The sequence below is a fragment of the Gekko japonicus genome, unplaced genomic scaffold, assembly GCF_001447785.1.
Source record: "Gekko japonicus isolate JY-2015 unplaced genomic scaffold, Gekko_japonicus_V1.1 scaffold242, whole genome shotgun sequence".
Taxonomy (NCBI): domain Eukaryota; kingdom Metazoa; phylum Chordata; class Lepidosauria; order Squamata; family Gekkonidae; genus Gekko; species Gekko japonicus.
Window position 1 is genome coordinate 1,124,539 of NW_015159717.1, and position 11,272 is coordinate 1,135,810.

The 11,272-nt window shown below is 44.1% G+C and overlaps 1 protein-coding gene across 1 annotated transcript in view; it reads right to left on the bottom strand.

Moving 5' to 3' along the window:
- The window catches only part of TTC3 (tetratricopeptide repeat domain 3), a 123,784-nt gene that overhangs the window by 57,579 nt on the left and 54,933 nt on the right, over nt 1–11,272 (bottom strand). The window contains exons 25-28 of the mRNA XM_015417716.1: nt 10,956–11,092; nt 10,548–10,865; nt 3,468–3,737; nt 2,346–2,392 (exon numbers count right to left, since the gene is read on the bottom strand). Coding sequence (XP_015273202.1) covers nt 2,346–2,392; nt 3,468–3,737; nt 10,548–10,865; nt 10,956–11,092 — 772 coding nt within the window. The remainder of the gene's footprint in view (nt 1–2,345; nt 2,393–3,467; nt 3,738–10,547; nt 10,866–10,955; nt 11,093–11,272) is intronic.

Below are 11,272 nucleotides of genomic sequence, written 5' to 3' on the forward strand. Positions count from 1 at the left end.
GAGGGCAAGAGAAGTGGGGGGGGGGGGGCTAAAAAAAAATCAGAGCTCTCTCAGCCCCACCTCCCTCCCAGGGTGTCCGTTGTGAGGAAAGGAAGGAAAGGTGATCATAAGCTGCTCTGAGACTCCTTTGGGTAGTGAAGGGCGGGGTATAAATCCAGTCTCCTCCTTCTCCTCTTCTTCTTCTCCTCCTCCTCTGCTATCACGCCTCAACACGCCTTAGCTGGGGTATAAATCAGCTGGGGGGAGGCATTTGCAATCAAGGAAATGGGGCATATTGTAGCGTTTACACCCCACACACACACAGGGAATTACCTGCCCCAGTTCCCCACTCTCAAGGAATTGAGGAGTGGTAGAAAAATAGCTTCCACGTGGCGACATTCTAGGAATTTCCCTTAGTCTCTATGGTGAAGATGATAGAGACTAGGGGAGGCAGCCTAGAGCGTCACCCAGAAGGGACATCACGTTCTCCCCAAACTGCCCTCACCGCGCACTGCCAACCCAAATCCCCCACCATTTGCCACGGCAGTGTTGGGAACCCTGTTTGAAGGCCAAATTCCACATCTGGAATTCTAGCATCCCACGTGGTTCCTCCTCAAAATGCCCACATTGCTTCTTCGAGAGGCGGATGAATTCCCTGAGAGGGAGGTGTGTTGGATTGTGGAGCACGGTTGAGGTGCATTTGGCAAATCCACTCGGCTTCTTTTGCTAATTAATGTGGGCACGATCCACCAGAGAGTCCTCCTGCACAAGCCCTGCCCCATTGGGGGGGGGGGGGGGGGGGGCGGGGGGTTTTTGGGGGGGGGGGGGGGGGGGGGGGGGGGGGGGGGGGGGGAAAAACAGGTGTGCGATAAAGGGGGGGATCCGGCCTCGGCGAGTGGTGATGAGCTGTCGCTGCCATTCCATCCAGCCCTGGCGAGTTGGGGGGGGAGTGTTCTGAGGTGGGACTTAGGGGACACGGCCAATGGAAGCTGGGGAAGCTTCTGACGGACAGTTCAGCCATCGAAACACTGTTGGTGCGCATTTTCTCTCCGCTGCGTGATTCTGCGTCTTGTTTAATTATATATAAGGGAGAGATTATTGGTAACTGCAGTTAGCTTTATGCTTAACAATGCAAAGGGAAGACAGGAATTATTTATTTATTTATTTTGGGGGCGGGGAGAGGAAGTACAGGTATGACAAGGAGCACAGGAGAAGCAGCACAAGACCCAATATATTTTTTCCATTCAGAAAATGCTGGCTCAGTCTATTAATAATGCCAAATCACACGAGCAAGCCCTGGCTTCACATGCTTACTCCTCCCCTTCCTTCCTTCGCTCATGTGCTCTGATTCCTTCCTGCATTTACTAGATCACAATACAAAATTACATAGATATATATATACACACACACAAATTTACATGTGTCTGTCTGTGTGTATATATGTGTGTGTGTGTGTATTTATATACATACATATATATACACACACACACATATATTTACATATGTACATATATACCCATAAGCAGGAATAAACCAGGGCTTTTATTTAATGGCCTCGAGAAGGGTGACCATCTCTTCAATCACCTGTATTGTACCTTTGGGGAGCCACTTTGATAATGAAGTGGCTGTTAGGTTCATTTCCTGAAAATCCAAGATTGGTTACACAATGTCTTGTGCAAGCAGAAACACAAGTGGGGATACCTTAAGTATGACTTAGAACAAATGGTCACTGCAATCTTTTTCTTGGATTTCTGCTTGTGGAAGAAGCAGAAATTTCACACTGGATCTACCCCAGTATGTACTTGTCTACATTTGAAAAATGTTTTTAAAAGAACTTTAAAAAAACAAATAAATGTGGAGCCTGCTGGCCATAAAGATGCAGTGCTTACAAGGCTCTAAAAAGTTAAAGTTTAAAAAACACATAAATGCCATAAATTCAGTCCCTTGCTTCCTTGTTCCTTCATCACATAAACCTGTAATAGAGCTGAGCATGCAGTTATTTCCTAACTATCCTAAGTAGCACCATCATATTTTCTAACTATCCTAAGTAACCATCATGTGAGGCCCCCAAACGGTTAAAGCTTGCTTAAAGAACTTAGTTTGGTGCCACTGTTTACTAGGTTGCCAGGTGATTCTTAAAAATCCTCTTACAGAAAGAAGCCCCACTACTATCTGGGGATCAAAATTAGGTTAGGAAGACCAAAGGGTGGACTTGGAAAGGGAGTAGCTGGCACTTATGCAATACATTCTAGGTATAGTATACAATATAAAAGTAAAACTGATACTTATAGATGTTCAATAGTCCACTTTTCCCCAATTTACCAGTGTTTCCTGTTCAGGAAGATTAATAGAAATTAACCACTTACTGAAGTAGTTTCAGTTTCCTGCTTCTTTAATACAGTAAAAGGATTATCTATTTAAAAAAGAAATTTAATTATTTCAATAAGAAAAATAAGACACATAAATCACTTCAAATACTATGGGCCCACACTCAACAGAGTGTTTTGACAAGCATAAGGACTCCAATCCAAACAGCCCAACACTTTCTGTTCTTACCCCTGCCCGTTGCAGCCTAAAGTGCCCAATGAAATGCTGCTTCTGGAAATCAAGAAAGTCAAGGTCTGCAGGCAGGAATCTTTCTGCCTATGGAAACACTCCACTGAATCCAAGCTATGGTTTAGAATCTATCCTCTAATGTTAGCATATTGTCACTTCTGCTATTGTGGGGAGGGGGGATTTCTAACCCCCTTGCCACTACCCCCCCATATCACATACTGTGCCTGAAGGTGAATAAATCCTGAAGTGTATCTTTTGAGGGGGCTCCAAAGATCCATTCTGCTCATAGGTCTCTTGATCAAAGGCTACACTCTAAATCCCCCCCCGAACTCTTGTCACCCAACATTCTAATAACTTGTGCATATACTTAAAGTTATTCTAAGAAGACGTCGAACACTGTAGATCACAATCAGAGAAATTCAAGAAATAAAAGGTGTGTATACCTTCAAAGAGAAGCAGGTATGGGTCATCAGCTGTAGAGTGACCTCTGCTTCTCCTTTCAATATAGAACCTATGCATGTATAACCCACTAGATAAAAAATGTCCCCCCCTCCAATGCTTTGTTATATATATATATATATATATATATATATATATATTGCGGTCAATCTGACTCAGAAATGAGGTTAGAACAGAGGGGAGGATTGCTTCATAATACAAGGGCTGGTACAAACCTAGGCTTTAGTGTAGTGCCAAGGAAGCAGGTTTCCCCAGGACCAAGTACCTCCTAAACATTATTTGCAGTGCAATCCTAAGCAGCATTTAGCCCACTGAAGTCAATGGAGCTTTGAAGGGTGTTAAATCTGGAACTCCACTATTAAGCCTAAGGCATTTCCCATTGAACCACCTCTCTCCACTCCCACAGCCATATACCAGTACATAGCAATTAAGTTTTAAAGTAGTAAAACATTATTTGTTCACAACATACTTACCCATTTTATCAAAGTATTCATCTAGAAATTGATGAAAAGATGGAAAATTCTCTCTATTCTCTTCTAACAGCCATATAAAACAGCGAAGCTGCATGACAGCTGAGTTACAAAAGACGTTTAAGGTTTCATCGTAATCTTGAGGTGAGCAGCTCAGAATACTATCCAGTTTAATACCGTACATCTCCTTCCAGAGAGCCATTACAAGGCTGAGGTCAAGCTGCAGAAAAGAATGTGTGTAACAAGAGAAAAATATTTCTGAAGCTTCTAAGCCTGCAAAAAAAATAAATAGAAAGTCAATTCACATAAAGGGTAATCTTCAGGCCTCAGACCAAACATTACAATTGATTACCTGCTTACATGTCATACACAGAAAACAATAAAACAATAGGATCATAGGGTACAATACAAACAATATACAAAACAACACTATGATATCACTGTAATTGTACAATTCTCAATGAATGAAATATAGTTATTAATAAAAATATAACAATAAATTCAAAAACAATCTACAGTGCCTTTATCTGTTTGCATTATTACAAAGTCTAATAAAAAATATACTGGTTTTGTATAGTTCAATATCCATTCTTCAACCACTTGCATTTCCATGACCAAAGACCACTGTTTCACCTTTTCTCTCTGAAACTGTACTCCCACCTCACAGTGCAATCTGTACTCAACAAGTCAGTTAGTAGCAACTTTAAGGCACTTCTTAAACATAAACAATTCCTCGCTTCTTATGCATAAACAATTCCTGACGAGACCATAGGTGAATGGAAGGTTTCTTTCATTTACCATGAAGCTTCCTTTCTCGGTGGTTCAGGAGTGGGACAGTCCGTACGAATGGGTAAGCTCCTCCCCCTCCAATCACAGGGTCGGCTTCAGACTTTGATCTAGGCGGGGAGGGGCTTATCCCCTAGAGACTCTCCCAGTCATCCACAAGTCCGCTGTACCCCATCTGGAAACTATTAGAAGGAAGAACACCTCTCCACACTAGAGAGTATAACAACCAAGAAAATAAAACAACCCAAGGAACCTAAGAATAGAACCCTGGAGTGAAAACTGTCTACCCACTGAAAACAGTGAAAACAGTGTGTGCGGCCTTCAGGAACTTGAATTCTGCTCAGCTTCTCTACCAACTGTAGGTCCCCCAGCATGCCCAGCAAACTGGAGAAGAGGAACCCACCACAACTGGGCGGGCCGGACTGTCCCACTCCTGAACCACCAAGAAAGGAAGCTTCACGGTAAGTGAAAGAAACCTTCCATTCACCTATGGTCTCGTCAGGAATTGTTTATGCATAAGAAGCGAGGAATTGTTTATGTTTAAGAAGTGCCTTAAAGTTGCTACTAACTGACTTGTTGAGTACAGATTGCACTGTGAGGTGGGAGTACAGTTTCAGAGAGAAAAGGTGAAACAGTGGTCTTTGGTCATGGAAATGCAAGTGGTTGAAGAATGGATATTGAACTATACAAAACCAGTATATTTTTTATTAGACTTTGTAATAATGCAAACAGATAAAGGCACTGTAGATTGTTTTTGAATTTATTGTTATATTTTTATTAATAACTATATTTCATTCATTGAGAATTGTACAATTACAGTGATATCATAGTGTTGTTTTGTATATTGTTTGTATTGTACCCTATGATCCTATTGTTTTATTGTTTTCTGTGTATGACATGTAAGCAGGTAATCAATTGTAATGTTTGGTCTGAGGCCTGAAGATTACCCTTTATGTGAATTGACTTTCTATTTATTTTTTTTGCAGGCTTAGAAGCTTCAGAAATATTTTTCTCTTGTTACACACATTCTTTTCTGCAGCTTGACCTCAGCCTTGTAATGGCTCTCTGGAATGAGACGTACGGTATTAAACTGAATAGTAGGGAAATGATGAATCTGCGGAGGGAGGCCCCCCTCAGAAACCTTTTCACATGAGGGTGACGGAGAAGCTAACTACCCTTCCTGGCCCCCCTGACGGCTGAAATCGCTGAAACCTGCCTCCTCAGGGTGCTAGTACTGAGACCCTTATCGAGACCGTCCTGCAAAAAACGAAAGACAGGCCTACTGAGGCCCTAAACGGATCTACCTTCTGCTGTCTGCACCAAGAAGAAAACACTTGCCAGGAGGCATTATAAACTCTATTGGTGGAGTTCCTTCTGGACGCTAGCATAGTGGAAACGGCCTTGTCAGGATACCCTACACCTAGGAGTGTTTCCCGCTCAACCTCCATGCTGTGAGCCTGAAAATGTCCGGATGCGGGTGCCTCATCAGGCCCTGAACTAGGAGGTCCTCCCGTACAGGAAGTTTCCGGGGATCTTGCGTCAATAGCTTTTTAGTAAACCACATCCTTCGTGGCCAACACGTGGCTATCAGGACAAGTTCCGCCTTCTGCTGACGTATTTTTTTAATCACTCTGTGTATTATCTGTATGGGCGGGAACGCATAGAGAAGCCCTTGCGGCCAGTCGCAATTTAAAGTGTCCGTTCCTCTGGCTTGTTCGTTTCTCACCCTTGTGAAGAAGACCGGAACTTGACGGTTCAACTCCGTCGCAAATAGATCCACTGCCCGAAGCTGTGGCAGAGTTGCAGGAACACTTTCTTGTTCAGCTCCCACTCCGACTGATCCAATCTCCTCATGCTTAACCCGCCTGCCAGCACATTGTCTTTCCCTGCCACGTGCGTCGCCTTCAGGGATAATAGATGATTCTCTGCCCAGGACATCAGTTCATCTGCTTCGAGGTGTAGTCTACTCACTCTGGTCCCCCCCTGATGGTTTACATAGGCCTTTGTCGTCATATTGTCCGTTTGGACCAGAACATGCTGATCGTACAAGAGAGTAGTGAAACTCTGGAGCCCCAATTTTATCACCCTCAACTCTAAAAAATTGATACTCCTCACTGACTCCTCCTGGGACCATTCTCCCTCCCGAGTGTGCACCCCACCCTGAGAGGCTGGCATCCATGGTCATCAGTATCCTCGTGAGATCCCTCAGAGAACCCTGTTTAAACCAACACGGATCAAGCCACCAGTTTAGCTAGAGGCACACTGACTCTGGAAGTTGTAACAATTTGAACCTCTTGCACGTTATAGCTTCCTGAAAAGGGAGAAGAAATCTCTGCAGTGGTCTGGCGTGAAAACATGTCCTGGCAAAACACTAACATTCCCAAGAGTTTGGCTAGAGTCATGAGTTCTGTCTTGGGCTGTTCCAGCACTTCTGATAATAGTAATCGGATCTTCTGTTCCCTGTCCTGAGACAGGAAGACCTGATCCCTGATGGTATCTATTTCTACTCCCAGGTGAATCAGCCGCTGAGTCGGCTGTAAATGGCTTTTTGCCATATTGATCACAAACCCGTGATCCTCCAATGTGCGCACCGTGACCTGGGCTACATTCAAGCTCTCCTGAGACGACAACACCTTGAGAAGAATGTCGTCCAGATATGGAAAAACTTCTACGCCTTTCATTCTGAGAACTGCTATCAGTGACACTAGTACTTTTCTGAATACCCTCGGGGAAGATTTTGACCCAAAGGGGAGAGCCCTGTATTGGAAGTGCATTCCTGCATACGAAAAGCGAAAGAATTTCCTGTGATCTTGGTAAATTGGAATATGAAGGTAGGCCTCTGACAAATCTATGGAGAACAGAAAGTCCCCTTTTTGAATGGTTGGGAGAATGGAACGAAGAGTTTCCATCCTGAACTTCCTGTCCCTTATGCGACGATTTAACCACTTTAGGTCCAGGATGGCCCTGGTGTCCCCATTTTTCTTTGGGACCAAAAAGAAAATTGAGTAAACTCCCCGCTTCTGGAGAGAGGCTAGAACCCTCTCTATTGCTCCGATCTCCACCAGGTGATTGATGGCTAATCACCAGGTGATTGATGGCTAATAGCATCTGCTGATGCTTTAACCGATCCCAGTGTCTGGCAGTTTGAACAAAATGCTCATGGGGTTTGAAGGAAAACTCGAGTTTGTATCCGTGAGTTACAGTGTCCAGGACCCAACGGTCTGTGACTGTCTGATGCCATTGCTCTGCAAATGACTGAAGTCTTCCCCCAATTCCTGAAACATTCCGGGTAGTCAGATAGTTATGCTGATGTGCCCTTTTTCTGGGACATTTGAGGATTGATCACTCTTGTTATGGGCAAAGGGCTTGCTAACGTGAGATCTAGGCTGCCATTTTGACTTGAAGGGCCTGGAGAAAGTGGGCTTCTGTCCCCGCTTCTGCTCCCGAAAGGGCTGAAATCTCTTTCTAAACTTGCCATCCCTCTTTTTGGATGGCAAGACTTTTTTCTTATCCTTGTCTTCCACCAAAAATCTATCTAACCCTTCCCCAAAGAGATTAGTCCCTTTGAAAGGTACGGCTGCGACCTTAGCCTGTGCTGAAGAGTCTACATCTCAGTGACAGAGTCAATTATTTCTGCGCGCCATCACACTACATGCCATAGCTCTGGCTGAAAGCTGAACAGCATCCAGGGTGGCATCTGCTGCAAATGCAACCGCCAGCGCAATTTTCTTAAACTTCATCCTTAAATTCCTTCGGAGCGCTACCTTCTGCAGAAGCTAGATTCTCTACCCAGTCGTAGGCCACCCTGCCAAACAAGGATCCTGCGGTGGATGCTCTTAGGGAACAGGAGGAAGCCTCAAAAATCCTATGTAGCGCCTGTTCAATGAGCCTGTCAGAATGATCTTTAGGCATTCCATCCGCATCCATGGGCAAAACTGAGTTAGAAGACAAACTGGTAACTGGGTCATCAACTGTGGGCAGTTTCAGTCGTTTAGAAGCTTCTGGCATGAAAGAATAGAACTTTGAAAAAAAGCCTTGGGTTTTGCAGGTTGCTCCCATTCTGCCTTCATTATATTAAAGAAGGATGCAGGGAGAGGAAGCCCTGGTTGTGAGACAGACAGTTTTGGCATTCATTTTCCTACACCTGATTGGAATTCAGAATCCTGCTCTGTAACTGTCTTGGGTTTAGATGAGAGGTCTAAAGTCCTGAGTACTTTGGGTAGCAGCTTGGAATATAATTCCTCGGGGGAAAGCCTAGACTGAACAGAAGGCATTACTTCCTCTGTTTCCTCAGACAATTCTCCTTCTTCCTTTTCTGAAGAAGATAAAGATGAGTCTGAATCCCTCTCCAGGTTGTCCATGAGAAAGCTATGGGATTTGGGAGAAGATCTAACTCTCTTCCTGTGTTTGGGTCTAGGAGGGAACCTAGAGCTGCTGGAAGACACATCCTCCCTATTGGGTCTGGACCTCTTGTGTGCTCTGCCCCTTTCCCATGATGGTTCAGCCGGACCAGATCCCTGAAAGATGTCCTGCAACATCTCTCTGAACTCCTTTCGCATTTCTTTTCTGAACCAGTTCATCAGTTCAGCTTTTTGAATTTCCCTAGGATCTACTTCCAGAGAGCCCATTGCTTCTTGTGATGCTAGGGAAACTGAAAGTCTGGGAAAGCTCCTTTCACTAAGAGGGCTGCCACTGTCTAGTGCAGTTTCTCTTTTGGTCTGATCAGCCATTTCACTAAGCCTGCAACAAAAGTGAAACAAGGTCCTATGAGGCTAAAATGGCTGACACTTTGTACTTTCCTGCCTAAAATACTAGGCAGCCAAGCACCATAATCTCAGGGAAGGACTTGGTCACCCTTGAAAGTTCTTCCTTCCCCTATCTCATATCCACTCCCCCCCAGGGATGAAAACCTTGTCAAGGCAGGGGGGAAAACGGGCGTGGGTGAAGGATTCCCCCGCATTGGGTCCCAAAAATTAAGAGGAAAGGCAACCGTTCGCCCCCTCGTTCTGCCTCCCCTCTTTACCCCGGTCCATCCTGACCCGAGAGGGCTGTAAGAGGCTGGGAAGACTCACCGCGGCTTCACCAATTCGTTCACCGCCACTGCACCACCTCATGAGTCTCCCATGCTCCGGGGACCGATCGGAGGAAAAAACACAGCCCGGCCGCGTAAGCGGACTCTACCGCACCCCGCAAACTCCAAGGGGTAGGCCCTCCACCCAAAAGGGAGGGTAAGGCCGGTGGAAGTCTATAGAGGGACGCTGAAGCTCGCCACAGCAGCCAGGGATCTCCCAGCGCCAAAGACACCCTCAAGCTGTGGAGCCGCTGAGATTAGCACTTTCGAGTGCTTGTGGCTTGTTCTTCTTTCTTCCTTTCTTGCTGCGCTGTTAAGTGCCGCCGAAGCATGTCCTGCTCTGAAGCAGAGCCGGTAGGAACTGGGAGTCTCTCCAGGGGATAAGCCCCTCCCCGCCTGGATCAAAGTCTGAAGCCGACCCTGTGATTGGAGGAGGAGGAGCTTACCCATTCGTATGGACTGTCCCACTGCCTGAACCACTAGAGAATCTCATTTCGTTAGCCACAACTCTTCCTCAGGAGTTTAATAGTCCTAAATCAGAAACTTCAAAAAATTCACAACAACAACATTCAGAAGTGGTCAATATCTTATTAAAAATATGAACGCAAAGAAGCCAATCCAACATTAGAGATCCACGATCTTCATAACATTCGATCTTTTTTGGAATGTATTTAACAGTAGCATAAGACCAAAACTTTGATAACATTATGACAAAAATGGGGGAGTTAATATTTCCCCATAATCTATCAGAGTAGTAAAAGGATGCTTCTCCCCTCCGTCCTTAATATGCATGATAATAAATATTAATTTTCCTCAGTGGAAATAAATGAGGAACAGAAATTAAAACTTAATTTGTTTACTTTATTTATATCCTGCCTTTCTCCCCAAGGGGAATTCAAAGCAGCTCATATTGTTCTCCTCTGTTTTACCCTCACAATAACCCCATGAAGAAGGTTAGGCTGAGAGTGTGTGACTGGCCCAAGGTCACCCAGCAAGCTTCCACAGCAGAGTGGGGATTTGAACTTGGGTTTCCCAGATCCTAGTCCAACCCTTAAACCACTAAACCACTACACAATCTTTAACCACTACACAAGCTTAACTTCCATTGTAAATAGCATGGGGATAACCTGGGCCAGGATATTTCAATTCCTTTCATTTTCGGCCCTAAGGTTATCAGATCATGTGCAATTCAAATTTCTGCTCAGACACAGTTAACACTGCCTTACCTTTTCTGTTAAGGTGAGTCATCCAATCACGCAGTTTGGGATCAACTTCTTCAAGCTCACTTAAAACATGAATAAAAATTCTTGTCGTCACTCTTTTTTTTTCCTGAATTAAGTAGTTTATGAGTTCTTCCATTATTTCACTTGATGAAGTACTACTTGTAGTATACACAGCATAGTCCTCTTTGCTAATTGCCCACCATGAAAGTAGTTCATTAAGAAGCTTGGAAATATCATGTACCCCTGCCTTTATTTTCTCAGTGTTCTGTATAATAAGCTGTAGGACAGTATCACCAGAAGTTAACCACTTCTGAACACTTCCTAAAAAAAAAAAACATAATAAAATGAACTGTAGGATCTATAAAAATTAGGATACCAAAGATAAAGAAACAGGGACTCGTATGCATATACCTTTATGTGTATTATGTTTTGGTATACTGTTTCCTCTTTGACATTCATCTGCAATATCTTTTGTGGAGTTCAAGGCTGTTTCTTTCATAAATTTTCTTCTTCGTTTTTTTTCATGTTTTAACTTTAAGTTCCTAGAACTGGTACAAACAGCCAACAGTGAAGACTCACAAGCAAAGTTCTATGTAAGCTCCCATTATTCAACTTTAACTTAAGTATCAAAACCACAAATGCTTTGGGAACATGAAAGACTCTGTAACAATTCACATCCAACACCAGCCCCCAAGAGCATCAAGATGTTCCTATGGTAAAGCCATCTG